This window comes from Gallinula chloropus (genome assembly GCF_964237585.1).
Source record: "Gallinula chloropus genome assembly, chromosome: 10".
Taxonomy (NCBI): Eukaryota; Metazoa; Chordata; class Aves; order Gruiformes; family Rallidae; genus Gallinula; species Gallinula chloropus.
The window spans coordinates 8,731,831-8,758,602 of NC_140095.1; the positions used below are offsets into that span (position 1 = coordinate 8,731,831).

Below are 26,772 nucleotides of genomic sequence, written 5' to 3' on the forward strand. Positions count from 1 at the left end.
GCTCTTCAGCCGCAAAATTAAACTGGGAGAGGAAATATATCTCGACTACGAAAGAATTTCGAGCCATAAATAGCATGTGGCGGGTTGTACTAGTTTGGCCATCGAATCAGTGGAGGAGCGGCCGGGCGAAGCTTCCCCGGCCCAGCGGCAGGGGGCAATGTTGGCTCGGAGGAAAGGGCCGGCCCCGCACACGAGCGTTGGGGTTTTTTGCCAGAATCTTCTAATGCCCCGACCCGGCACTGGGAGCCCGCGGCTCCATCTGCCAGGGGGAGCGCGTCCCCCCGGCTGAGCAGAGCCGTCCTCAGCCCCGGGCGAGAGTGTGGCCCGGCGCGCTGCGGGGCCCGCGCCTCTGCTCCTCTTCTCGGGTGAGGAGCGCCGGCTGCCAGCGGGGAGCCCGCGCTGCCTCCCCAAACTGGCGCTAAAGCGCCTGACTCCCAGTCCTGGGAAGCGGAGGAGGGAGCGGCCGGCGCGGGCCCCGAGGGCAGCCCTGGCTCTGCCCAGCTCCGCAGGGCCGGGGAACGCGCTTCTCCCGGGAGGAGGCGCCCGGACCGTTTGTCCGGCTGCCACCCCTGGGGGCGGGCAGCGCTGAAGAGGCTGAGAGCAGCCGCGAACCCGCGGCCACACGCCCGCCCTTCCCTCAGTCGGGCCGGGGGCGGGGACAACGGCCGGCGGGCGGCGACAAGCCTCGTCCCCGAGCGCCTTCCCATCCGCCCCTGCGGGAGCGCGCGGACAATGAGCGGGAGGCGGGCAGCAGGTCGGCGCGTCGTGGTGCATCAGAGTTCTCGCGAGACCTGGGTAAGCAGCTCCCACATCTCGCGAGACCTGGCCCGGCGGCGCCTTCTCCTCCTCCCTCTCCCTCACACACACACCCCCCCCCCCCCGTCCGCGGCCACATCCACACACGGAGGGCGGGGCGGCCGGCCGGCCGTCGCCAGCGAGCGGAGCGGCGCGGAGCCGAACGGCACGGAGCGAGGCGGCCGCCGCCGGGCACGTGAGCGGACGGGCAGCGGGCGGGCGTGCTCTCGCGAGCGCGGCGAGACGTGCGCGGGGCTCGCGCAGCCGCCTCCCCCCCCTCCTCCTCCTCTCTCCCCCGGCCCCTCCGTCCCTCCCCTCCCGCGCCGCCACAGCGAACGGGAGGCGCCGCCGCGCTCCCTTCTCGCCGGCCCGCAGGTAGGAGCGGCGCTGCGGCCGCCCCCCGGCCCGCCGCCATGTTGGGTTAGGAACCGGCGGCCGCCGCTCCGCGGGAGGGGAAAGGGGCGAGGGGCGGGAGGGACCGTCAGGAGCGGCCGCGGGGCGCAGGGAGGCGGGGGGTGGGGGGGGAGAAGCGGTGCTGGGCCTGGCGAGCGCGGCTGGCGGCACTGCGCGCATGCGGGAGCGGCGGGCCCGGACCGTGCCGCGGCCCCGACGGCCGCCCGCAGCGTGTGCCGGCGCCCCCGCCCGCCGCCTGGCGGTACTGCGGCCGGGCCGGGCCGCGCGGCCTCCGGCGGGCCCGAACAAAGCCCCGCGGCTCCGCTTTCTCGGCCGCGGAGGCCGCTCTCTGGGGAGAGGCCGGGCTGAGTCCGAGCGCCCCCTTGCCCGGCCCTTGCCGAGGGCGGGCTGAGCCCGCCGTTTCCTCTCGGCTGCCTGGTGTTTGGGCACGTAGATCGTGTTCGCAGGGGTGACCCCGGCCAAAGGCGCGCTTCTCCCGCCGGCTGCAGCTTCGCCGGAACGCCCTGCAGGCGCTTCAGGCTCCAGCAGAGGCCTTGGAGTCGGCATCTTTCCATCCAGCCCCCCCAAACCACCGCTCGGAAGCTGAAACAGCGCGTCAGTGACACGCGGGCCTTCCTAACGGCTCTGAGGCCTCAGCCCCTAAACCTGGCTCCCGTGGTTATCTAGCGTTAAGAGTTAGTGACTTGAGCGTTAAGGATTCCGGTGGTGGGAGCACCCGTTTGTTTCCTCTTTCTACTCAGTTTCACTTTCATGTAATTTAGGCTGTGGTTACAAGTCACGCCGTGGGGACTTCTTTTCCCTTTCCCCTCCTATGGTGGATTAATAACCTTCTGTGGGATTTTTAATGCACGTATTTCGTTTCTAGAGTCAGAGTAATGAGATGTAAAGTTCTCCAGCATTGAAAATAAGCTGAAAAGAACCGAAAACATGAAGAACTGCTTTGCTCTGTTAAATTAAGCATTTATACTCTAGAAAGCTGAAAAATCCCTCTTTTAAGTGTATGTCTCTGTTTTCCTTTCCATGAAGCGTACCTCTGGGGGGGGAGAAAAAGTATTGGATACTGTTTTAGTGCTTGAAATAATTGAACAGTCTTTTGTTCTTTTTACTTGGCCTGAAATTCTTCGGGTTTTTTTCAACTGGGGCTGGAGTAGGAGGTCCTAACTTCCTAGAGTAAGATAAGTAGGGAGCAGCTCTTGCTGAAAACAGAGGTCTTAAAGCAGTCTGCGTCATTTTTGTGTCTCTGAAGAAAAAAAGAGTGTTTTCTGATACTGTCCTTTTAAAGAATCAGGTGGTCTAGTGGTTTAATCTTCCTGAATTTTAAGACATGATAGTATTTTGAAAACTTAAATCTTGCTACATTTTTCAAAATGTACCGAGCCATCTGTTAATATTTTTAATGCATTACTGATAAATTAGTGAGCTTCTGGCCTGAATTTTATCAAAAAATCACACAAGGTTCATTACTGAATTTCACAGAATAATTAAATTTGAGTGAGGGTACTGGCATGTGAGCCATGTGGTAACCCAGTACCTGCACTTTGAGGTCGTGCCCTGAGTAAGGAGGTGCGATCTGAAAAACAGATTCAAGACTTCCCTTCCTTTCTTACAATTCTCCTGAGGCTTTCAGTGCCCCAAGCCTTTCTTAAGTGCCTCCGTTAGAGCAGCTACCTGAAGTTAGTGCAGTGTTTTACACATATCTAGGTGTTAAAAACATCCCAGCACCAAACACTGGGAGGAGTAATCATGAGAAATTCCTAAATACATCCTTAAAAAGGTGATATCTGTGTTCCTAAAGCTAAAAGCCAGTAATGAAGGAGGGAGGATTGAGTCTTTGAGGCTCCAAACTAAATCAAGGCCCTGTGGTATAAAAGCCATATGGCTGAAATGTGATTGCCACCTGGCTTATTTGGGACAGTACTTAAATACAAATGGTCATTAATTTGGTGAAAATAAAGAAGTAAATACTGGCTGTTGCCCTCCCCTGCCCCTCACACCCATCTCTGCTGAGATTTGTGAATGCAGAGGTACTCTGAAATGTAATACATGTCAGTGTTCTGGGTAGCTCAGCAGATCTGGGGGAGAAGCTGTTGTAAGCAAAGCCACAAAGTTCCATTTGGCTTGGGTTTTTTAATTTATGAGTGTATTTATGTAGCCTCTCTGCTGCTTGCATTCATTCTTCCTTCAACAAGTCTTGAAAACAAAAGTAAATACCTCAGAATATTTCTGAGCTAGATTAGTTTGCAAGTGTTTAAGTACCATATTGTGTAGTCATAACTTCAACAACAGAGTTTTTATTTTGAGCCCTGAAACAGTCAAACAGTCCCTTGATTCTTCTCTGCAGCTAGAATTTATCTCAACAACCTCATGCAAGATTTCAGCTGGGAAAGAATGTGATTTTATCCCAGCTCTGGAAATGCCTGGAGGCAGGCTTACATTTGCTGGTTAGTCAGAAGGCTTTTCAATTACTTACCAGATCAGAATACAGAAGTGTTCTGGTTTGGGTTGTTTGTTTTTTTTTTAAATAACATAATTGATTATTACTCCATTAAACTTTCTGATTTGTTCTCCTTTTGGATCATTTTATGTATGGACTGGGGGTTTTTTGAAAGAATTATGGTATGTTCTGTGATTTTTGTCAAAGATTTGTTGCCTGAGAGGCTATTCATCTCCAAAACTGATGAGAATGAATAGTGATTGCCTCCTGGCTTTGCCAAGAGCTTGAACATGCAGTTGTTTTTACCAGAGCTTCCAGGGCAAGGTCCTACATCGTTCTGCAGTGACTCTGGTTTTGGCAGACTGGTTCTGTTGAACCAAATCTTAACAGCTTCATCGAGCTTTTTGTAGGTGCTGGAACCTGTGCACATTCATCTCATTGTAGAGTTGGAGCTCTGAAGGTAGTTGCAAGGAGTGGACTTAAGAGTAAGAGGAAGGAGTGCATGGGAGCCACAGAGGTAATCGTGTTTGTGGAGCGGTCAGTGCACGTGAAGGCAGTTATTCTGTATGTTCCTGGCTGTTCCTGGTTTCCCTGTCTAAAAATAAATACTCTTGTCTCCTCCATTCTTTCTGTACTGTGCCTTGCATCCTTTTATTCACTCCTGTTGCTTCTGTAAAGCAATAAACACGCTTTTTTCCCTGCACTTACAAAAAGGATGTTTGAAATTGTATAGTGAGCAGGTAAAGTGGTGTCTCTTACAGTGCTCTTTGCTGCATTCAAACGTTGAAAACTCTGCAGGTTCTTTTACGTTACTTAATTGAACTACTCATTTTAGCTCCCCACTTCTTTGTAAGTTTTTTCATGTGTATTACTTCTCTGTTCTGAAGCCATCCTCTGGTAGCGACTTCGGATCTCAGACTACTAGGTGCTTCTCTGATCAAGCAGTTCCCTGAGATGAAGCTGAATGTAATCCTAAGAAATGAACCTCTTCCCACTGCTCTGCGAGGCGGGAAGGATTGTCTGGTCTGCGCTCAGGAGGAGCACCTGCCTTCGGTGGGCCAGGTGCTGCTTACATTTCTGAGGTGATGGCTTCTGAAGATGAGTTGGACAAGATGAGTTGCTTTCTTGCATGCGCAACAGCGATGTTAAGTAACTGCTCTGAATGCCAGTACCTGCAATGGGTGGTGACCTGTGTGTTCTTTATCTAAAGCTGCGTGACAATCCCTCCTTTGCCTTGGGAGGAGAGGCAGCAGCCCTTTCTGTATTGTACTGAGGTGATTCTGTAGACTTCCAATCCATTACACTCGGTCATTTCGTGGACAGATAACATCTGCTTTTAATTTCCTTGCAAGTTCTTGTTTTTACTCCCGTTATTTCTAAGTGATATGGGGAGCTGTCTGCCTGAATTTGTCACTTGGAATTCCAGATCTCTTCCAGCAATAACCTTTTTTTTCTTTTCTTTTTGCCATGATGTGTTAGCCAAGGAGCACATGAATTCTTCCCCAGCAGACTGGATGGCTGCAAAAGGGATTGCTGCACTGTAACGCAGAAGGGAGGAGAAGAAAAATCTGTAGACTTTAATCCCAAAAGCAGGGACTGTGGGTGTGAAACTTCTTGGACCCTTTTCCCCCCCCCCCTCCAGGGGTGTGCTGTCTTTAAAAGTCTCATGTTGTGATGAACCAGAGGGTGTCTTTCAGCTTGCAGATTATTTCATGTTGTTACTGTAACCGAGTTTATTTGATTAAATTCAGTGTATTTTGAGAAATATTGGTTTGGAAGTGAAAGTGAAACTGACTAGAAAGTAAAATCAGTTATTTTTCTTTTTTGAGGTTTTAGTTGGAGAAGAATGGGTAAAAGATGAATTGTTCTAAGAACAAGGCTAATAGAAAAGCTATAATATACATGCACACATTAAAAAACCTGAGCAGGTGGAAGGAATAAGGAGCTAAATTATTTTCAGCCTACTGAAGGTTGATAAAAGGTGGTAATCTAAGGTGATTGTGTTCAGCACGATCAATGTATCCCAAGAATTCACTCAATTAAACTGGTTTCAGGAACAAAATTGTTATTTGTGTGGAGCAAGAGTATTGCAAGCTTCATTGAAAAGAATTTCTAATCTGCTTTACACAAAAAGAAAACCCTTCCATAGTGTTTGAAAATCAGCCTTATTTTGGCCTTTGTATGGTAGCAGTGTATTCTGTAGGATTCGGTTTTCTTGTTGCCTGTGTTTGCAGAAAGCTCTTTTGCAACTTGCAGATATGAAGTGTTTTTTCACTGTCCACATTTGTCTGGAGATCTAGTAACATTTTAACTTCCAACTTACTTCAAGGTTGCTTTATATTATATATTTTCAAATCTTAATATGGCCAAATTTCTGTCCACAGATCTTAAAAATGTGTATCTGAAATCCTGTCTGTTCCCAGTATAGCTGAAATTACATGGAGAACAATTAGTGTAACGCTTTCAACTCGACTAAATCATGTCTGGCTCTTTAGACAGCTTTGTTCAGTCATAGTCATCTTGTTGCTGTGACTCAGTTGATGGCACACTCGCTTTAAAGCTGGCACTGGTCCGTGGGAACCTGTCTCTCTCAGATACTGACGTGAAATCTTTCAGGAGTGATAAATGCCAAGAAATGTGATCTTAAAATCACATGTTAGACCTGACCATGTGGAAGTTAAACATTCTTGGGTATCATTTTTAGAGCTCTTTCCCCACCTTGATTTGTTGTTGTCTTCATCTGATCTGAAGGAATGGGGATGGTTAGGAGTAGAGTACAATTGCAAGACGAGTGATGTGACAAACAGTGATTTTTGAAGATAGCTCAGGCTGTTTCTGCAAGTCCTCCACTGAATAGCATAGGGCAGTTTGCTGCCTAGCATGCCAACTGCCCACCTTACGTCCTGTCTTCATCATATGAGTGTCTGACTGTCCCACTTCATGCTTTCTGTAAGATTGTCTCTGTTTCTTTGTCTCGCTCTCCCCATCTTTTTTATTTTTCTCTTTGCTTTTCCCTTCTGTGGGTGTTTGCAGCAGCACGGGGTGGTTATATAAACCCTCTGTGTGTATGTGGGGTCGAAGTATGGCATGTAATCTGGTTCTCTGTCGCCCAGATTGGTGCCAGACTGGGATGGGATGGGTTTTGTTCTCTGCTAATCTCTCCAGAGCAGCAGACAATGACCAGCCAATTGAAAATTGCTACAAGGGGATTAGTGAGCATCTGTTCAATGAGAAAGGGCTTTTTTGGAAGAGTGGAGAACTTTCCTGATTTAGTGAAAATTTGAATAGCGCGGGTCCTTGCATTAACAGCAGGGTGCTCAGTGCCCTTCCTGACAGTGTGGTTATCCGCTGAACCAGTCAGGCTCAGATCAGTAAAGCCCTCTGGAATACTGGATTTTATGAAGAACCTAGTAAGTGACCATTCTGTAAGTGTGTGACTGAACTGGAAGGAAATTTATATATATAAAGAATGGAATGAGTAAGGGTTAATTCGTGAAATTGTCATGAAGTACTTTGAAGAGTACTTAAATACTTTTACATAAAACATGGGAACCATGCAAATGTTAGTGTTTCGTCTGAGCTCAAAAGGGTCTTCACTTCTACAGTATATACTTTCTGTTCAGGTGTTCGTTAGTGTGGTCAGCATGTGCAGGATATCTCACTTTAGGATTTGCCTCGTCTGCTCTCCCTGTATCCCTGTTACACTTTTTCTGCAGTACTTTTCTGTTTTCTGCAGATATTTTAAGCCTATTTCCATTCCCATGTTTCTCAATTTCTTATTCTTAACCAAGTGTTAGTCAATTGAGCTTACTTTAAGTGACTCCAGAGGATTTCAGCTGTGCTTTTGAGATCCACATACAAGTTTAGATGTACTGATAACAGACTGTAGCAAGCTATATAAACCAGTCGCTTTTCAAATACAGAGTTGTGGAGGGGTTGTGTATTTTATGTATCTCTCATAGAATCCATTATTTTAATACACACTGCTACTGAGAAATAAAACCCAAGTGCTTTTCAACTCAAAGGAGGGGAAAAAAAACCCCTTTATGCACTACTGAAACACAGCTCTGGATTGAGTAGGCAGTTGGGATAGAGATGTGCTGATAACCTTGACCTTTTTTCTTCTGTTTCCAGTACAAGAGAAACTGTCGTCTCCAGAACCAATCTCTTCAAGGAAAAATCCTTGCTTTCATTTTGTCCTTTCCATTCCTCCCCAAGCATACCTGTTCTCTTAGAAGCCGGTTTCATGTGGAGCTATGCAATTTGTGCCTGTCTCTTTTACAAGTGATTATGTGTTTCATGTGCATCTGAGTGGCAGTGCTGGAGAAGCAACACTGCTCTGCAGAGATTTGAAAGGGCTTCACCACATCAGGGACCCAAGAACAACGTCTTCCTGGTGGGATGTTGTCATGTGTGGTGAATTGCTTTAAATTTTGTGTATCTACCCCAAGGCTGAAAGAGTGTGGGGAGAGGTATTAGAGTTTATTTCTGCTCTGCACTAAACAGGAAAGCTTTTGAGAGAGATCCAGTGCACCAGTAAATAGACAGTGGTTGTCAGTGCACTGTTAAGACCTTGGGTGAATGCAGATGAACCGATATCTAAGTACTCGGTTGGTATTCTGGTGGGCTGTGGGGCAGGTAACTGTCTCCTGGGAGTGTTGTTTTAGGATCTTTAACTACCACATGTGGTCATGGTACCAAAGTGTCAGACCTGAGCCAAGGAGCCAGTGTGCTGGTGAGAGGCAGGTGCTGCCGGGCTGGCTGGGGTGCGATGCCATCTCCTGACTCGCCTAGAGTCTCTTTCCGCAGGGGTAGGATTTTCCTTGGGTCTCCCATCCCAGAACTAAGCCTGACCTTGTTTAGCTTGAGCTCTGAGTACGGGCTGATGTCACGGCTGCACTGTAATGGAGTAAAGAATCATGTCTTAAGTGCTGTTACCAGTATAACTGCAATTTGAGCAAGAGGTCTTGTTTACTTCCTGCAAAATTTAAAACTTACTTTCCTTGTTCCCATCTGTCTTCACATCGATAATGTGGATTTTACTGCATAAAGATTGAATATTATGTTTGGTCTTATTTACCAGATCTTACAGCAGAAACTTTTTGCCCAAACTTCAGTTACTTTTAACTTCCTTTTGTCCTATTCTGTGATGGTAGAGGTTTCGTTTTCAAATATGTATTGTATGCCAAAGTCATCTTGGATTCTGTGGGCTTAAGTTTTTTGTGGTCTTCTCATAGACACAGTAATGTAGGGTATAAACAAAACCATTAACCAGAGATCGAAGCTTACATGCTAGTAAACTTTAGATGCTTTCAGACATCCTAAACTTCTGAAATTCACTTGTCTTCAGTATGAAAGTAGCTTTTTGTAGGAGTAGTATGTATAGGAAACGCTACTGTATTTTTATCTGAAATAATATATGTAGGTTCTGGGTACCTCTTGAATCTGTTAACTTATGTAATAAAAGCCTTGTAAGATTGAGATCTCTAATGTTTTTTAGATCAACATGATGCATAAGTTTAAAACTGCATCTGTTTAAAGGGATTTATGACTAAAACTGCTTGTTTTTCTACAGAATTGTCTGGTGTTTCTCAGCTTGAAGAAGATCTGCAGTCATTATTGATCCTCTTTCTTGGCGTTACCATTTTTGAAGTGAAGTTTGCCTAGCTTTCTAGTGTGAGCTCTCTTTTCAGCCATCTTAAAAAACAAAAAAAAAGGAATTTTTTTGATCCATACAGTAGACAAGCTATAGTTCTACAATGTCCAAGTCATTCCAGCAGTCATCTCTGAGTAGGGATTCACAAGGTCATGGCCGTGACCTCTCTGCAGGAATAGGCCTTCTTGCTGCTGCTACCCAGTCTTTAAATATGCCAGCATCTCTTGGAAGGATGAACCAGGGTACTGCCCGCCTTGCTAGCTTAATGAATCTTGGAATGAGTTCTTCATTGAACCAACAAGGATCTCATAGTGCACTGTCTTCTGGTAGTACCTCTTCCCATAATTTGCAGTCTATATTTAACATTGGAAGTAGAGGTCCGCTCCCTTTGTCTTCTCAGCACCGTGGAGATGCAGACCAGGCCACTAACATTTTGGCCAGCTTTGGTCTGTCTGCTAGAGACTTAGATGAACTGAGTCGCTATCCCGAGGACAAGATTACTCCTGAAAACTTGCCTCAGATCCTTCTACAACTTAAAAGGAGGAGAGCTGAAGAAGGTTATGGTAGAGATGGCAGATCATCCACACGGGAACCACCGTACAGAGTACCTAGGGATGATTGGGAAGAAAAAAGGCATTTTAGAAGAGATAGCTTTGATGATCGTGGTCCTAGTCTCAACCCAGTGGTTGACTATGACCATGGAAGTCGTTCTCAAGAATCTGGTTATTATGACAGAATGGATTATGAAGATGACAGATTAAGAGATGGAGAAAGGTGTAGGGATGAATCTTTTTATGGTGAGACTTCGCATAACTATCATAAATTTGACAGTGAGTATGACAGAATGGGTCGTGGTCCTGGTCCTGAGAGATCTCTCTTTGAGAAAAAGAGAGGTGCTCCTCCAAATAGCAATATTGAAGACTTCCATGGATTCTTACCGAAGGGTTATCCCCATCTGTGCTCTATATGTGATATGCCAGTTCATTCTAATAAGGTGAGTTACGCACCAGATACTTCTATTTTCCTTTACGTTGTAGTATCTGTTCTGTTTTTACCTATTTCTTTAATTATTTCTATAGCCTGGCTGCTTTTGAAATGATCTGAAAGTTGGTTTGAGTGAAAAAGGCACTTGGTTTATTTACAAGATAATTGTTAACGAACATTGTAAACCAGGGCTTTACATTAATGTATGTTGTTTGCCCAGATTACTTAACTTCAAGTCAAACAGCTGTCATCTACTGGGATATCTTATTTATATTTTACATCTATATGTTCTCTTAACCACAAACATCTGGCATTTAAGCAGTTTTTGGGTGGGTTTTTTACTTTTTGTTGGTTTGGGGGGGGAGTTGCAGTGTATCTACTGTGCTATTCAGGAAGCTAGTTTCGGCTCTCCTCCACATCTGTCTTGATTGCTGATTTATATGTAGTTAAGATGCGTTCTTGCACAGTTCTGCTTTTTCCCTGTCCAAAGGGAAAGAGTTAATGTAGAGCCCTGGAACTTATTTGCAAAAGTAAAAACCACGTTTTAGACTAGCTCATTCTTGCCTTTTTAATTTCACTTTAACACTCTATCTCATACTATGGCTGAAATTTGTCGTCATTTTTCTCCTTTTTCACAACTTTCTTAGACACTTCAGACTCACTTTTTATTGTCACATGTTGCATCTATCCCTGTAGACTCTCCGAGCAATCGGTCTCCTGTTGCAGTATCCTGCTCTGTGTTCCTAGTAGTGTTCTTGGCTCGCAAGTAGAGTGGATCTTCGGGTATACTCGGTTATGCTGAGGCTTCCCTCTTAGTTTACTCATGAGTAGCTCAACTCTCTGCCAAGGTAGCAGGTTATTCAAAATGGCCTGTTTATTCAGACGTTATTTTCAGAGCCTTCTCACTTTCAGCTTTTCCAATGTTACTCATCTTGCTGATTTTCGGTATGCTAGGCAATTTAATTGGCTAATTGGCTAATACAGTGCCCCTCTTGTCACAATTAGTGGCTAATTAGCTTGAAGGCCTTCAATTGAAAATATGATACATGCTGTTACTGTAAAATTGGTACAATGTGGAATTGCTGTTACTAACCATTTCTTTACAGTTACCTCTCAAAGTGCTGCATCTCTGCATCTGCTCTTTGTGAAACGTGAGAATTATTCCGCCCTGCGAGGAAATGATCAAACCAGTTAGAGCACATGCTGTATGACTCCAGCTGATCCGACACTTTATGGACTTGTGTTGCTTTAATTACTTTTTATATAAAATAATCACAGTAATCCGGGTTTCTTGTCTCCTATATTTGCCATTTATTTTCACAAAAGGTTTTAAGTGTTAACAGTTTAGCTGCCATGCTCAGGTCTATAAAAGGACTTCAGTTGGTTAGATTGAAAAGATAAACTTCTGAGGCCCTTGAAGATGGCAACCAGTAATCCTGTAAGTAGGGTTCTTTTTGGCACTTTATTTTAAAGCCTCGTGGTTCTTAGCTTGCTTTGTTATGCAGATCTCTCAAAAGGATATCCCATGAGAAGTATCTTTCCAGGTATGAGAAGTACCAAATTCTTTTGACAGCGTAATTTAAGTGGCTGACTTCTTCTGAAACATGTAAAACCATCTTTTTTTTTTTTTTTTTAGGAATATACTTTGACTTAAACTGCTAGCACACCATAAAATACTGAGATTGGTTCATCTATTTCTTATGACCCAAGTTTGGGCTTGGTTTCTAATTTCAGAAATGATGGCACTGCAAGAATTCTTCTCTTTCTCTCCTTTTTTCCTCCGCTTCGCATACCTGACAGTTACCAAAATTGTGTCTTGCACAAAATTTAATTAGATCACTTCAAAACTTCTACTTGATCTGAACCAAAATTTATGGAAAGCAGAAAGGGAATGCTTTTCTTAGCTGGGACAATATAAACTTGTTACCGCGGTATCAAAATCTCCTTTTCCTCACCTCCAAATAAAAACACCACAGAAGATTATTTTAAAAGTGTATGATAAAGCCCTGTGTATTTTAAGCCCCAGCAAGGAGTTAAAACACCCTTGTGTAACATAACCTGGCAGGCCAGTCCTCTCTTTTTTTCTTTTATATCGATGTTCTTAATTGCTTCTTTAATTTGATGTGAATATACTTTAAGACCCAATTTGTTTTCTGTTTAATTGCGAAGTAATTTGTCCCCCAGGTTTTCTAGGCATTTTGTCAATCCTGAGCCCTTTATCAAGGAATGAGGTGTTAAATGTGGAGGAATTGTTTTCCCTGCCAAGGAAAAAGGCCAGTGCAACACCAGGCTGATGAGTTTGGAGGTTAAACACTGGAAACGGTGACACATCTCCAAGGAAAAACACTGCTGTGTCCCTAATAGAGGGCTAGCTAAAATTAGGTGCTTCAGTTTGGCCTAATTTTCTAAGGAACAGTGCGTCCTCTTACTTGCATCAATTGAGGCAAAAGGTATCTGAGTTTTAAGAAACTCAGCTCGGATTTTCTCTAGCAGAACTTAGGGGTTCATGTGAATTAGTGTCTGTAAATACCTAGTGCCCTGAAACACCCAAGGAGTGCTGCTGCAGAGAGGCAGGGAGCAAAGAGAACTCCAGGTTCAGGATTGTGTTTAATAAACATAGATGAGCTGTTGTTGCTCTGAGAACTTTCCAGAGGGGATGGGGAAGAATCTTAAATTGTATGTCAGATCTCCTTTTTTTTACCAGTTTAAAGACATTTGCAGTATAATGAGTATTAAATCCCCCAGACTTTGTCTCTAGTTTGCAGATAACTTCTGTTGAAGTTTATCATACTTCCACAGTGTGTGTTAAGATGGATTCCAAGCATGGTGTATCTAGGAGAATCGGCCACCGAGGCTTTGCAGATTGTGCACCCAAGGGTTCAAAGGACTTCTCTGTAGCAGAGTTCTAAAACTCGTTAGCATGTTTTACATTAAAGATGTTTATAGATAGGTGAGCTTCCTTGGGAGTGTTGGCATGTTTCCATTCTAATTTCCAGCATTTTTGTTAATTTCTAGTTGCAGAGCCTACCTCTTGTGCTGTTTAGTGAGGAAAAAGTGGTGCACACATTTTCCTTGTCTTGATAAAATGAGTGAAGGCTTCATCTTGCTCCACTTCCTATTCCTTGTATCATGGAGTAGTACGATCATGTAGCTTAATGCCATGACTTTATGGGAGACTTTAAATCCCATGTTTTTCTCCTTTGTGGAAGGTGCAAGGTAGATTTTTAGCTTATGGGAGCAGCACAGCAAGCCTCAGGAGTGCCTCAGTGCATCTCAAAGTGTGGCAGAAACTAACTCTCCTAGAAGATGAGGAATTAGGAAAAAAATCCTTTGTGGGTGCTAAGCAGAAATATACATGAAAGACAAGACCTAGAAGGGGTTGGCCGATGCAGCACACACACACACAGCTGAAATGAAGCTGAACAGGGAAAACCTTCAGTTTGTTACTGACTTGTCCCCCAGAGAGCTGTGACAAGTCTCCATTTCCCTGTGACCCTGTCCCACGTGTCTCTGCCGATCCCTGTGCTTACTGAGGGCAGCAGAGGGGAGTGAGCCTGTGCCTCACAGATGTGCAGCTCAGACTTCAGCTCCGTCACTTCAGAGCTGCAGATACAGCACAAAGTAAGCGCTGTTCCTCATGGGATGTAAGGATGGGCCGATCAGGCACTCCAGTCATAACACCCTGCAGAGAAAAAGTAGAAGGCCCTCATTCCTTTCCACTGCTAAATCCAGAACCAGGAGTTTTACCTGGCTGATTTGGTTTAATTCCATTATTCCTCTTTTGTACCACCTTAATTTAAATTTCCTTTTTATTATTATTCCCCTCAAATGGTCATATATTTTTATACGTCACCTGTGTTCTGTAGCTTGTCCAGCTATTGGCTTTCATTTCTTTTGGTCTTTCCTTTCTGAATTCCTTGCAATTTCTTGGCTGCTTTAAGGTTCTAAAAACCTGTTTAGTTCACATTAACCTTTTAAAGGCCTGAGGAATGAAGCAGAGAGAGTTGAGGAAATTCTAAAACTACTGAAGATACAAATCATATCTCCACATCCAGTTCTAAAAGTTGAAATCAGAAAGACACATATGCTTGCTGTAGCAGTTACCCCTGGTAAGCTTTGCACCTCTGAGGCAGGATCAAGCCCATAGTTTGCAGGACATTTTTTCATCAGACACCTTTTCACTCAGGAGTGAAGAGGTACGTCCAAATTCAGTGTCTAAACCACTAGGAAAAGGTTTTGTTACTTATGTACCTTCAGTACTTCACCTTAGAAGATACTGTGCTGTACAGAGTGAGTTTGTTACAGATGGCTTGCTGTATGTGGCTGTTAATCTTGAATTTTTTACTTTGCTGCAGGAGTGGAACCATCATATCAATGGAGCGACTCACAGCCGACGTTGTCAGCTGCTGCTTGAAATGTATGAGTTCCAAGTACAGTAAAGGTTCTGGTGGCATGAGGGCATGTGCAAAGAAACAATGGTCAGGGGGGCTGCACAGAGCAGGTTTAGAAAACGTGCTGTGCCCCCTGGGGAATAAAACCAACTTAAAAGAGCATCTTCAGAATAAAAAAGATCTCATTTCATAACTCTTGAATCCTCCTGACCTACATGTGATGCATTAATGAGTTGAATCGAAACAGTTGAGAATCTGTTGTAATTGTTTACTAGTCAGTTTTCCCAGCTTCTCATTTTTCTGTTGTAAACCAAACTGCAATTTGTACTGTAAATTGGCCAATGATTAACTGATATTTCTCATTATCCACTGACAGTAGTGCTATTCTTACTGCTCACGTCTCTTGATGTGAACAGTGTTACCACGTGTTTTCTCTGTTAGCACATAAAGTTATTGCTGCTTGTATTAAAATGATTTCCTAGGTAGAAAAGTTGTATTTTTCTTACATTTTCTCCTTTTGTTTCCTTTAAAGATACCCAGAATGGAATCCTGACAGTGATTCAGGACATGGAATGTAAGTAGTAATGAATTTCAAAGTGTTTGTAATTTTTACTTTAAGCACAGGATGTTCTTAACACCTGATGTGAAACAGCACACCTTTTCTTCAAGTGGGTACCTCCCTTTGGTTTTTGCTAGTGGAAGAGCAGCAGGAAAAGTAGCCAAAGTTGCTATCTCCTTAAGTGCTCTGTAGAAACTGGGGGGGGGGGAGGGGTTGAGAACAAAAGCTTCACCGTTTTTGTTTATAACTAATGTGTTTTCCTCCTTTCTAGGGGTGATCCCTTTATGTTGCAGCAGTCCACAAACCCTGCACCAGGAATTCTGGGACCACCACCACCTCCATTTCACCTTGGAGGACCTCCTGTCGGGCCAAGAGGTAACAATCATCTACTTTTACAAGACTTAAGGGGTTTTTGTTTAGGTTTTTTGGTGGTGGTTGCCTGTTTGTTGGTTTTTTTGTGGGTGGTTTTGTTGTTTGGTTTGGTTTGGTTTGAAGCTGTTTTGTTGTTCTGAAGCACTGGCTCTGAGCAGGGGAATGGAAATACTTGAGTCCCTCCCTGGGCAAAGGCTGGTACTTGGATCCCACACTCCCTTCCACCTGCTGTTAACTACCAGTCACATTATTACTGCTGGGTTTTTTACTGTTTGATAAATCCACATGTTTTGGACTTGTATTTTTTTCCTGTCTAAAAGGTTTTGTATCTGTCTCCTGATGAGGTACATGTTGGTGTGTTGGGTTTTTTTTGGTGAAGCTTGCTAGAATTCAACATACTAAGTGTTTTTTTCCCCTTGATTTCAACACAGAGGTTTTCCTGTGACAAATCTTACTCTAAAACAGGAAAGATTTTTCTCAGCAGGATTCAGTTACTCTGCTATTTCTGGACAAGTGAATGCAGCTCTCCCTAGTGTTAGCAGGGTGATCAGAAAAGGGGGACTTCAAGTTCCAAGAGCTCTGAAATAAACAATTAACAGCTTTTTTAAAACTTGGTGTCATTCTGGTTTAGTATTAGAAGTTGACTTACATCTCCTCAGAACTTGTGAGGAGGCATGTTAAAGCCAGTCTTACAGGTTGAACTAAGCTTGCTTGTTTTGATCTCTTCAAGGAGCTGGAAATGGAAATATGCAAGGACCGAGACACATGCAGAAGGGCAGAGTGGTTAGTATTGAATACTTTAATTTACAATTTTGTTACCTACCTTATTTTGCTTTCCTAAGATTTACTTTTTTAATGAGTGGATGGATTGTCTTTTAAAAGTGAGGATTTTTAAGATTTATTTGCGTGGAAATACTGGAGCTTTAGGGTTTTGTTGTGCCACCAACTTACTCAACAAAACAGTTGCTCCAAAACCATGCAGACACTATTTGAACATTCACTTAGGGTGAAGCTCTGGCACATGAACTTACAGAAAGGCAGCTCTGGCATGGCCAGCATCCTTCTGGAAATCCCTGGAGGTTCTGTGCCTTTTCTGTAGGCAGCTCGTTTTGGTTACTACTAAAGCTTTAAAAATGTTCAAAAGCTGATAGAAGGATAGCAGAGCCTTGACTGACATTCAGTTTAGGTTAGCTGAGAGGCATTTTCTTCTCAAGTTACCTATGTGTGCATTGTCTTCAACAGGAGACAAGCAGAGTTGTTCACATCATGGATTTCCAGAGGGGAAAGAACTTGAGATACCAGCTGCTTCAGCTTGTTGAACCATTTGGAATAATTACAAATCACCTGATCCTAAACAAAATCAATGAGGTAAGCTGGAACCCTTCAGTTACTGCTGCTGGCTTTGCTTGGCATCATTAGTGTGTGTAGTATCTGAGCTCAGCTACCAAGCAAGATGACACACATGTCACCAAGGTGACACATGTGAAAGGATGAGTGTGTGTCTTTCCTGAAAAGCTGTAGCACTGCATTTGAATTTAGATATTGTTAAAAATCCTTCTTGATGGTTGTTGGTTGCTCTCTGATACACACTGTGCTTGCAAATTTCTGTTCTTGTTCTGATATGCTCTGAAAACTTCTTTGGGCTTAGTTTGTGTTACACCAAGTGTCTTATTTTGAACTGTGGAAAAGGCCAATACCATAGAAGAGAAAAAGCAGGAAGGAGTTGAGTGTTCTGAATCCAAATCTAGGTGGAATGTAAACAAACCAAATAGTTCTGTTTGTGCACCTAAATAAAGTATGTGAAATTCATGCCAGGCTCTGCAGGTCAGTTAGTTAGATTTTTCACTTCTCATGCAGCTATTTTTACAGGAAAGAAGGAAGAGCTTGAGACTTTAAGCAAAAAGACTAACCCTTGAAGGAGTAGAGCTTAATTTTTGTGTGTGATTTCAGGCGTTTATCGAAATGTCGACCACTGAGGACGCCCAGGCTGCAGTAGAGTACTACTCAACTACACCTGCACTGGTGTTTGGCAAACCTGTCAGAGTCCACTTGTCACAGAAGTACAAGAGAATAAAGGTAAAATGCTCCTTTCTGCTTTTGATAACGTTGCTGTATTTTCCTTTGGGGTGGTCAGTGATAGGAGGCCATCGCATTTCAGTCATTCTTGTTTTATGTACTTCTCAGCTAGATCAACTGAACCAAGGGGTGGTCACACATGTATGTTTTATGAAGGTCGTACTTCAAAAAATATGAATTCCCTTTCAATTTTAGAAACCTGAGGGCAAACCTGACCAAAAGACCGAGCCACCGAAACCAGAACTGGGTCGTGTGATTCACCTCAGCAATTTGCCCCACTCGGGATACTCTGACAACGCCGTGCTCAAGCTGGCTGAGCCCTATGGCAAAATCAAGAACTACATTCTCATGAGAATGAAAAGCCAGGTGAGGTAACTGACCGTGGGAGTGTGTGTGTGTGAAGGGCTGAGACTAAGGCTTTTTAACTGTGAAGAACTGATGTGCCTGTAACTGGTGTGTGTGTAGACTTTCTGCTCTGGTGTGGCTATGGGAGTTACTAGGGGCCTGTGTAGGTGGTGTTTTGCTCTCTGGCTTAATGTGAACAGTTCCTGTAATACAAGCTGCATAAAAAAAGAAGGAACAAGCCTCAGCTGTGAGGTATGTTTAGCACTGAGGCTTAATTGTTTTGTTACGCAGATTTCTAGATGCCTTGCAACTTTTCTAAGACTGGAGAAAACATTACCTATGAAACATCAACAAATACAGTCCATCCTCACACTTCTTTCATTTAGTCTTTACTTTTTGCTCTTTAAACAAAAGCAGCACTGCTGTGGCACTTGAATTTCTAAAAAATAAGTGTTGGAAGATAGTGTATAGCATGTGTATAGTAAAATGCTTTGGACGTGCATGTACATGATTGCTATAAACATCCAGGAGTTTCAAGTATTTAGTTCTAATTATTTTTTTCAGCTTTGCTGTCCCAGTTTGTTCCCTTGAGTTCAATAGGAAACTCCAGTGCTCTTTCAGAGATGGGTGCCTGGTTCCCCACACACCTCACTAGGAGTGTAAGATTGCTGGACTCTGCTGTATGACCCCTAGGAAGCCCAGCGATACTCAAGCCCAGAAGTGTTTTGAAAAGCTTGTTCAGCAATCTTAGTGTGCCCCCAAGACTGTTTCTTGGGGCTGGGCTTGTGGACCAACAGTTGCTACTGTTTTGTTCTGTGTTTCTCTCAAAAACTAAACTTGGTGTATTCTCAGCTACCCCGGAGCCCCCAGATACTTAAGAGCCAAATAAGAGTTTCATTGTCTGGATGGTTTTGTATTTGGAACTGCACTGAAAAGCTGGGGCATAAAGAGCTCTCTGCTAGGTGTTACAGTGTGCAGCAAGTTTGGAGGGGATGGTTATAACAGTCTCTTCACTTTGTTTCAGTATTTGAAATCAAAGTTTTAAGTTAAATAGCTTTGCCTGCAAGACTGTTGTGTATTTCACAGCTGTTTGTAATGCATGTTTTGATCTTTTTCAGGCTTTCATTGAGATGGAGACCAGAGAAGATGCTTTAGCTATGGTCGAGCATTGTGCCAACAAAGCACTTTGGTTCCAAGGCAGATGTGTGAAAGTGGATTTATCTGAAAAATACAAGAAACTGGTGTTACGGGTAAGCAGTGTGTTTAGGTATTGTAGTTGAAGGTGTAAAGGGAAGTAGAAGATGGATATTGCTTACTGAGAATTCAGTGTTACTTGTTGCTTTAGTGTTTTCTGGCTACTCCAGTGCAGTTACTTTACAATGAGTGTGGTGTTCAGGGGCCTGGGACAAAGGGAAGGGATTTTCCTTTCAGGTTAAAATCCGAGCAACTCCTAAATTTCAGATTTTAGTGTAAGTGGTGTAGACTTAATTGCAATTTAGAGTGTTCTGTAATGTGGGTTCTTCTTTCTCACCCTCCTCCAAAACCAATCAGTGAGTGAAGTCAAGCTGGGTGCCAGTGCTAGGTACTCCTACATTGTGTTTATAACTTCAGGGTACTCACAGCTGCTTCTTGGTTTGTCAGCTTTGCACTCTTGTGTACAGAAAAGACAAAATGTTTTTAGTCACTCCTTTCTAAACTATGAAATACAACAGAATGTGTTTCCTATGTTGGATGCCATCCAAATGTTTCTTTTTTTTAGCACCAGAAAGCTTTTTGACCCCTGTTGTGGACACTGATAGGTTGTCTTATGATCCAGCTTTTAAGAGTAAGCTTTGTCAGAACATTGAGTGTCACTGCACTTTTGCATGTGCAGCTTATAGCAAGGAGGGAAGGGCTGGGACGATGGCTTTTTTTGTCTTTCACATAACACCTGGAAAATACTGTTGTAATTAAAACATATCCTGCATCAGACTAGGACACCAGGTAGAGAAGCAGGAGAAATTTGAACTGTCTCAGAAGAGTGAAGAAATCTTACTACTGCACATGATTATGCCCCAGAAGTGAATGCTTTGTGGCACATCCAAGTGCTTAACCGACACACTGAATGGTTTTCCATATGATGCTGTACAAGTGGAAGTTCCTATTCAGTAACTCCAGGGTGGTGTGAGTGTGCTAAAGCTTCCCATGTAGCGCGCTCTGTTTGTCAGGGAGATGAGTGTAGGTGAAGACTGATGTATGTCACTGCCTGCACCACCCTGTACCAGATCATGAACAAAAGAGAGGTTATCCCACTTGTTTTGTATCGGATAACCAGTAACTGCTGTGCAGGCAGACGTGGGATTTCTAGGCTGGTACAGTCCTGTCTATTCTAATAGCAGTTTGTTAACTGGTTGTTGGGCATGGTAGAGGAGTACTCACGGGTTAATGTACTTGGAAGTGCACTGCCTGGTCTGAATTAATACCAGGACAGTTGTATAAATTATATTCTACTGTGAGTTAATAATATTTTTAATTTTATTTTTAGATTCCAAACAAAGGAGTTGAACTGCTGAAAAAGGATAAAACTAGGTAATTTTCTATTGCTAAATCACAATGTTGTTTAAAAGAAAGCTGAAAATACCTTATCCAGAGCACAGAGGTTATACAAAAGATGTCAGGCAGGCTCAGATCAAATTGTTGATTGTTGTGCCCTGAGATGAACTGTTTCTAATCTATTTATTCCTCTATATGATGGAGATTTGACAGCCTCTTCAGGCTCCTCAGGAAACCTTTTCCAGTCCTTAGTTAGCCTTGCCTTCCTGTAGTATAAGCCCACAAGCGGTTGTCCTGTCTGGTAAGGACAGTTCCTCCTTGCAGCAGCCTTTCACATATTTGAAGACCAGTAGCCTTCAAGGCTTCCTTTGACCTTCTGTTTTCTGAACTAAACCCCAGTCTTCTTCAGGCTTAACTAGAAACCTGCCTTTCTTTAGGCTTTTCTGGCCTGGGTTCAGGTTGACAAGCAAGTATTCCTTGTTCTTTCCAGAAAGAGAACATACTCTCCAGACAGCAAAGAGTCTCCAAGTGATAAGAAGTCTAAAACAGATGCTGCTCAGAAGCCTGAAAGTGGCAACGCAGAAGATAAAGCGAAAGAGGAGAAACCAGACGATGCCGCTGAGCCATCGGCCCCTAAAAGCAGTGAACAGGCAGACCAAGATGAGCCTAGTTTACTCCTTGAATCTGAAGATGAGCTGCTAGTGGATGAGGAGGAAGCAGCAGCGCTCTTGGAGAGCGGCAGCTCGGCAGGAGATGATGCAGATGTTGCCAATTTAGCGGAGGTGACGACTGAAGAAAAAAAGGACACGACTGATGAAGTGACCGTAAAGCCAGAGGGGAACGTGGTGCCCAATCCAGCAGCAAAGAAAAAGCTTAAGAAGGTAATTGTGTGGAAAAGGCTTACCTAGCCTGCTGCAGTGCTGTGTTGGGTATCTTCCTCTGGGGCTCTTTCAAACACACATGTGGCACATCTGGCTGAGGAGAAGGTGGTGTTAACGTTCCTGAGGAGAAAATGGAATGCACTGGATGCAACTTGAAAATTAGTTATGAATCCCTGTGTCTGTTTAGGGACATCTGCTAGTTCATGGGCTTCCACCCATGTTGCTTCCTGGGGTTTTTCTTGCCTGTCTTTCCACCCTGTTTGATATTAACTAGCCAGGAATTATGTTCTCCCTATAGCAGACAGAGCAGTGATGTTCAAAAATTATTTATTATTTACTTGAGGCTGCTTTGGATAAAATTATTAGCACATCTTGTTATCCTCAGCCAGGACAGGAGGCAAATCCAGTTGGGTTTAGCCAGGGCCTGTTCCCATGGGGAAAAAGCCCATAATTACTGTCAGTCACAGGCTAATTGCTGTGCAGCTTTCCCTCCCCCCCCCCGCCCCCCCAAATGACCCCACGCCTGTTTTCCTGTTCAAATCATACCCACTCACGTGGTTGTGTCACTGACTTGGAACTTTGCTTTGTAAACAGTATGGCACAGGCCTTACTTGTAATGAAGTGTGTGTGGCTTTCAGTTTTGGGGGTCCTTCTGTGGGAAGGTAGTTACATGGGGGTAGATCAATGCCATCAGTGCACACAGCAGTGTGTGTTTGTTGTTACGTGGGTATCCATTAGATTAAACTGCCTGAAACCCCAACATTTTGAGTCATCCACAGTTTTGGTGGTTGGTGGATTTTGGATGAGGTTTTGTTTGCTTAACATAGAATCACAGGATGTTTTGTGTTGGAAGGAACTACAGGGATCATCTGGTTCCAACCCCCTGCTGTGGGCAGGGAAGCTCCAAGCTTTCCACTGGTTGAAAAAGAGCTCTAAGTTTATTTTTTTTTAATGAACTCTCATGTTGTTAGTGGGCACAAAAGTGTTCTGGTAAGGTCTTTGCTTTTTGCACAGGCATAAATTTGAGCATGTTGTGGGACTGTTTCAAATAGAAACCAAACTTGTACATTCCAAAATTACTTGCACTTAAAATACTCAAGTTAGGATTTTCAGAATAAAATTAGAATTGTTGAAATTGCTGAAATTCTCAAGTCAAAGATCACACACTGGTATCAAAAACCAGTGGAGCCCCATGATGAAAAAACAATTACTCTGAAATTGAAGGCTGGATTCTGCATTTGAAAGGAATTTGTTACACTTCCAGGTGCCTGAGTAATGTTTTGCATGAGTGAGGTTGGTCTTAAAGGGAGAATGTCAGGGAATTTGGAGAAGAGATTTCTCTTCTGCAACTTCAGATAGTTTGAGGGAAACATTTCAGAACCAGGCTGACTGAAGGCAAACGCTTTGTCCGCAGCGCTACGTGGGCGGCTTTCCGCGGAGCATGGAGGGCTTCGTCACGCTGGATGAGGTCGGCGATGAAGAAGACTCGGATCACCAGAAACTCCGCAAGTCGGGTTTGGCGGTAAAAGCTGCTGCCAAAAACGATGAGAGCTTGGCAGAAATCAAGGTGGACAAGATTGAGGAGCCAGAGCAGGAAAATGAAACGTTAGAGAACGGAACCAAACCTGAAGATAACGTGAAGACTGAAACTGATGCCTCTGATAGCACAGCGGCGCAGGATACAGAGAAGAACGCCCATGAAAACACAGACACCCAGGATGAGCAGGAAGCAAAGACCATCCAAGAGAAATCTCTTGTTCCAGATGAATTCAGGATTGGGCCCTACCAGCCAAACATTCCTGTTGGTAAGGCTGCTTCCATTTCTTCTCAAATATGACTCTGTGCATTGCAGTAGCATTTCTCATTTCATTTGGCTTTTATTTCTGGCAACACATTGCCTCTGAGCCTCTCATTTTAGGGCTTCCTGCTCTTCTCCCCTCCTTCACTCCTCCCCAAACCCTAGCATTTTCTTTCTTTTTTCCCTTATTTTCATACAGTTCTCCATAACACTTTCCTTAGGCAGAAATTAAATTGGAAGAGGTATATTTTAGCAACACAAATTCAATTAATAGCACAAATCACAATAGTGGTACTAGTTTAGCTTCATCCTAAATACTCAGAACTCAGAAACTTACCGCAGAACGTTGTTAGTTCTTTTGAAGGAACCAATAAAATGGACCCTTAATCTGCAAAGCTGATTTTAAATTTAGAAAAGAAGAAAGCCTGCACATATTTAGTTATTCCTAGGCCCCGGCTTGACTAAACTAAAACAAGGACTTTTAAAGATAAAGCAGCTTTTAATGTAAAGTGAATTATGGTTTTAAGATTTAGCTGAAATGACATATGACATTAAAAGAAATGATGTAGAGTAGATCTCTTAGTTTATTTTGTGGTGTTTACTTCTCTAGGTGTGAATTATGTGGTACCCAAAACAGGGTTTTATTGCAAATTGTGTTCCCTGTTCTACACAAATGAAGATGTTGCAAAAAAGACCCATTGCAGCAGCCTTCCTCATTATCAAAAGTTGAAGGTAAGGCAAAAACTTGTTCATTTTAAATGGCGTGATTCTTTCCTGGGGAGTAGAGCTGAACGAGACCGGACTGAGGAATAAAAGTTTTCAGGCAGTGGAAATTGGCCTACTCTATAACTCTTAACTCAAGTTAAACCTCTCCAGAACTTAATCTTGTGATGATAATATGCAGGATACACTCTTTAAAGATGGGCTCTAGCATTTCTTTTGGATTAAAGAGGACATTCCGATTGGAGCAGGGACCAAGCTTAGAACTAGTGGTGCAGAGTAAATACAGATGACTCAAATCCCTTCCACTTGTCCCTCTGAGAGTATTTTTGACCAGGCAGCAGAGCTGAAGCTGAACTCTTGATACATTTTTCCAACCAGTATCCGTATTTGCAACTTCTGATTTTGTGAGGGTGTTTTACAGTTTCTGATTGGATCAGGTATCACATGATTGCATGGTATAGATGATAGTGCTGCTGCTCTATCTTTGTGAACTTTGAGCTGCTTCCAAATGCAACCTCTGAAAAAGGGAAATCCTAAAGGAAATTCCCATAGTAATGCAGTGTTCACCTAAATTCATTTCATATCAGTCGATGATTGAGCTCAGAACAGACCCTGGGGGTTCTATAGAAAAGAAGGTGGCACCTCAGGCTCCAAACATTCACTTTCTCCCTAGGGAACCCTAAACATTTACAGGGCCCTGAGGGGCAGATGGCCCAAATGTCACAAAGCCAGCCATGTTACTGAGGAGTAGCTCAGAATATCAGTTACCATGCAGAATCTTGTCCTAAGAAAACCCCACCTCATCCATCACCCATAGCTTTTGTTGTTTTGTTTTATTTTCCATTGAGGTACCTGGTTATGGGACTTGAAAGACGTGATGTAAGAGGGGAAGTGGGGGAAATAATCTTATCACGTACCTAAATGTGATGGGATCTGCTTTGTCTGTGGCATAGGTGACTAGCAGGCTGCTCATGTAACAATGGTGGGGTTTAGAATGGGGGAAGAAAAGGGGGGGGGGATGCAGCTTTTGTTTCCCAGTGGTAGGCTGGGAGTCTGGTTCGTTTTGAGAGCAGTAAAAGTAAATAAATAGATGAATTGACATTGCTACTGAGTGTCAGTGAAATGATAGCAAATTCCTCAGACTTCCAAAATAGCCCTTCCCTAGGGAGGGGAGCTGGTCTGTCCCTGGCTTTATGGGTGGCAAATCCCAACCAGGTAAGTGGCACAGCAGCTGTCACAAAGGGAAAGTAAGGCTTGCTCATGGCTCACCAGCCTGTTGGGAGGGTGTTAAGGGCAGACACCGTCACTGGCGTGTTCTGTGAGGTAACAATGAAGTGGTGCTTCAGAGGAGCCCCATGTTGGTGTAAGAGAAGTGCCAGGCTCCTCATCAGTTACAACCTCTGGGGTTAATACTCACGGATTTTACAACTTGAAAGTGGGGTTTGTGTTTGGTGATGTTGTGACTGTGCAAGGCTCTTAAAATGCATCCAAAATCTGGTTGCTTTCTTTTAACAGAAAATTCTGGATAAAATGGCAGAAGACCACAGGCAAAAGAAAGAAGCTTAAAAGAAGGAAGGCTGGATGTAAGGATAACAGTGGCTTTGTTTTTAATGTTAATCTTTTTTTTAAAAACGCAGTACAAGTAGTAGATGGAAATACTGTATTCCTTTTTTGGTTTAGTGAAATACAGTAGGCATTATAGGTCTGTTCATGTGTTCAATGTTGTAGCAAAAAGCAGATGCAGTTAAGTTAATGACAGAAACTTGTTCTTAATGTGAGAATGGCGACAAGTTTTCGTTTTGACACTTCAAGCTATTAAAAAAAAGAAAATACCTTGTACCGTTGTGGGAAGCTCATCTGTGGGAACTTCATTTAAGTGGAATTTACTACTTTCAAGCTTCAGAAATTGTCCTTTGATTCCATTCTCAATAAAAAATAAAAAGTAACACTGTATTTTTATTTTATCTAGAACATTCCATATTTCAGTCTGAGCCTAGCAGGTATTTAATTTCCAGTGTAAGGCTGTCAGTGCATTTCACTTCTGCAACGTCTTTAAATGTAGGTTGCATTTTCAAATGTTCAATTGCAGTTTCTTTTAATGTCATTGCTGTTCTATAGCAAATAGGCAAAGTAGTGATTAGTCAGCTTTACAACTCTGTGATTTTTTTTTCTAAGCTCTCTAGACTTTCCTACTCAGCTACTCTGTGTATTTTTAGTGAGAGTAAATGCCCATTTTCCTCTGACCAGTATTATTTCCTTGAGCTCTTCCTGCTTTTACTTGAATCTTGTAGCTGTCGTACATCTCTAGTATATTCAAAAGCAGCGTTGGAGTCCTGAGATGTAAAAAGGGATCTTTATATTCTTCACGTGTAATTTTTTCATACCTGCATTTTAAAACTGGTTTTGTTAAGATCTGGTTTCGTCAGGCATCTTTAGAACTGTGCTCTTAATGTACCTGCACATGTGAGATGTGAACAGGAATTTGCATGTGTAACCTGTGTTTCTCTGTAGTTTTTGTTCTTTACTGCTTAGTTGTGAATCAGGTTACTAAAGTGTTTGACCAATAAACAAAGCTAGGCCACAGTGATTTGTTTAGATGTTTGGCATGTTAACCGCTGTGTCTGCTGAACTCCTGTGTTCATGATACCACACTGAAACTCTGGCTCTCTTTTTAAAATGTGCATGTTTTAACACCTGTGATTTAGCAGCAGCTTACTGCATAACTTTGCTTTCTCTTTCCTAAAACCTCTTCCGTTTCCAAACAAATTAAAAATATCACTTGTTAAAACACTGGTAGGTATCTTCTGCTGAC

At 43.3% G+C, this 26,772-nt stretch overlaps 1 protein-coding gene across 1 annotated transcript; it reads left to right on the plus strand.

Moving 5' to 3' along the window:
• Window positions 1–924: 924 nt before the first annotated feature.
• Window positions 925–26,543, plus strand: MATR3 (matrin 3). The gene is made up of 15 exons (XM_084268449.1): window positions 925–1,170; window positions 9,219–10,293; window positions 14,639–14,700; window positions 15,207–15,248; window positions 15,505–15,608; window positions 16,336–16,388; window positions 16,848–16,973; window positions 17,556–17,681; window positions 17,877–18,047; window positions 19,145–19,276; window positions 20,551–20,594; window positions 21,049–21,439; window positions 22,854–23,244; window positions 23,848–23,969; window positions 25,476–26,543. Exons 2-15 carry the CDS (start codon window positions 9,403–9,405, stop codon window positions 25,524–25,526), a joined length of 2,706 nt encoding a protein of 901 aa, XP_084124575.1. The 5' UTR covers window positions 925–1,170; window positions 9,219–9,402; the 3' UTR covers window positions 25,527–26,543.
• The last annotated feature ends 229 nt before the right edge of the window (window positions 26,544–26,772 follow it).

What these genes read in the sequence shown, in the direction of transcription:
- MATR3 (XM_084268449.1), top strand. Translation starts at nt 9,403, where the DNA reads ATGTCCAAGTCATTCCAGCAGTCATCTCTGAGTAGGGATTCACAAGGT. An exon ending in ACAAGAAACTGGTGTTACGG is followed by an intron (nt 19,277 to 20,550) that starts GTAAGCAGTGTG and finishes TTTTATTTTTAG; the next exon opens with ATTCCAAACAAAGGAGTTGA. An exon ending in CTCATTATCAAAAGTTGAAG is followed by an intron (nt 23,970 to 25,475) that starts GTAAGGCAAAAA and finishes TTCTTTTAACAG; the next exon opens with AAAATTCTGGATAAAATGGC.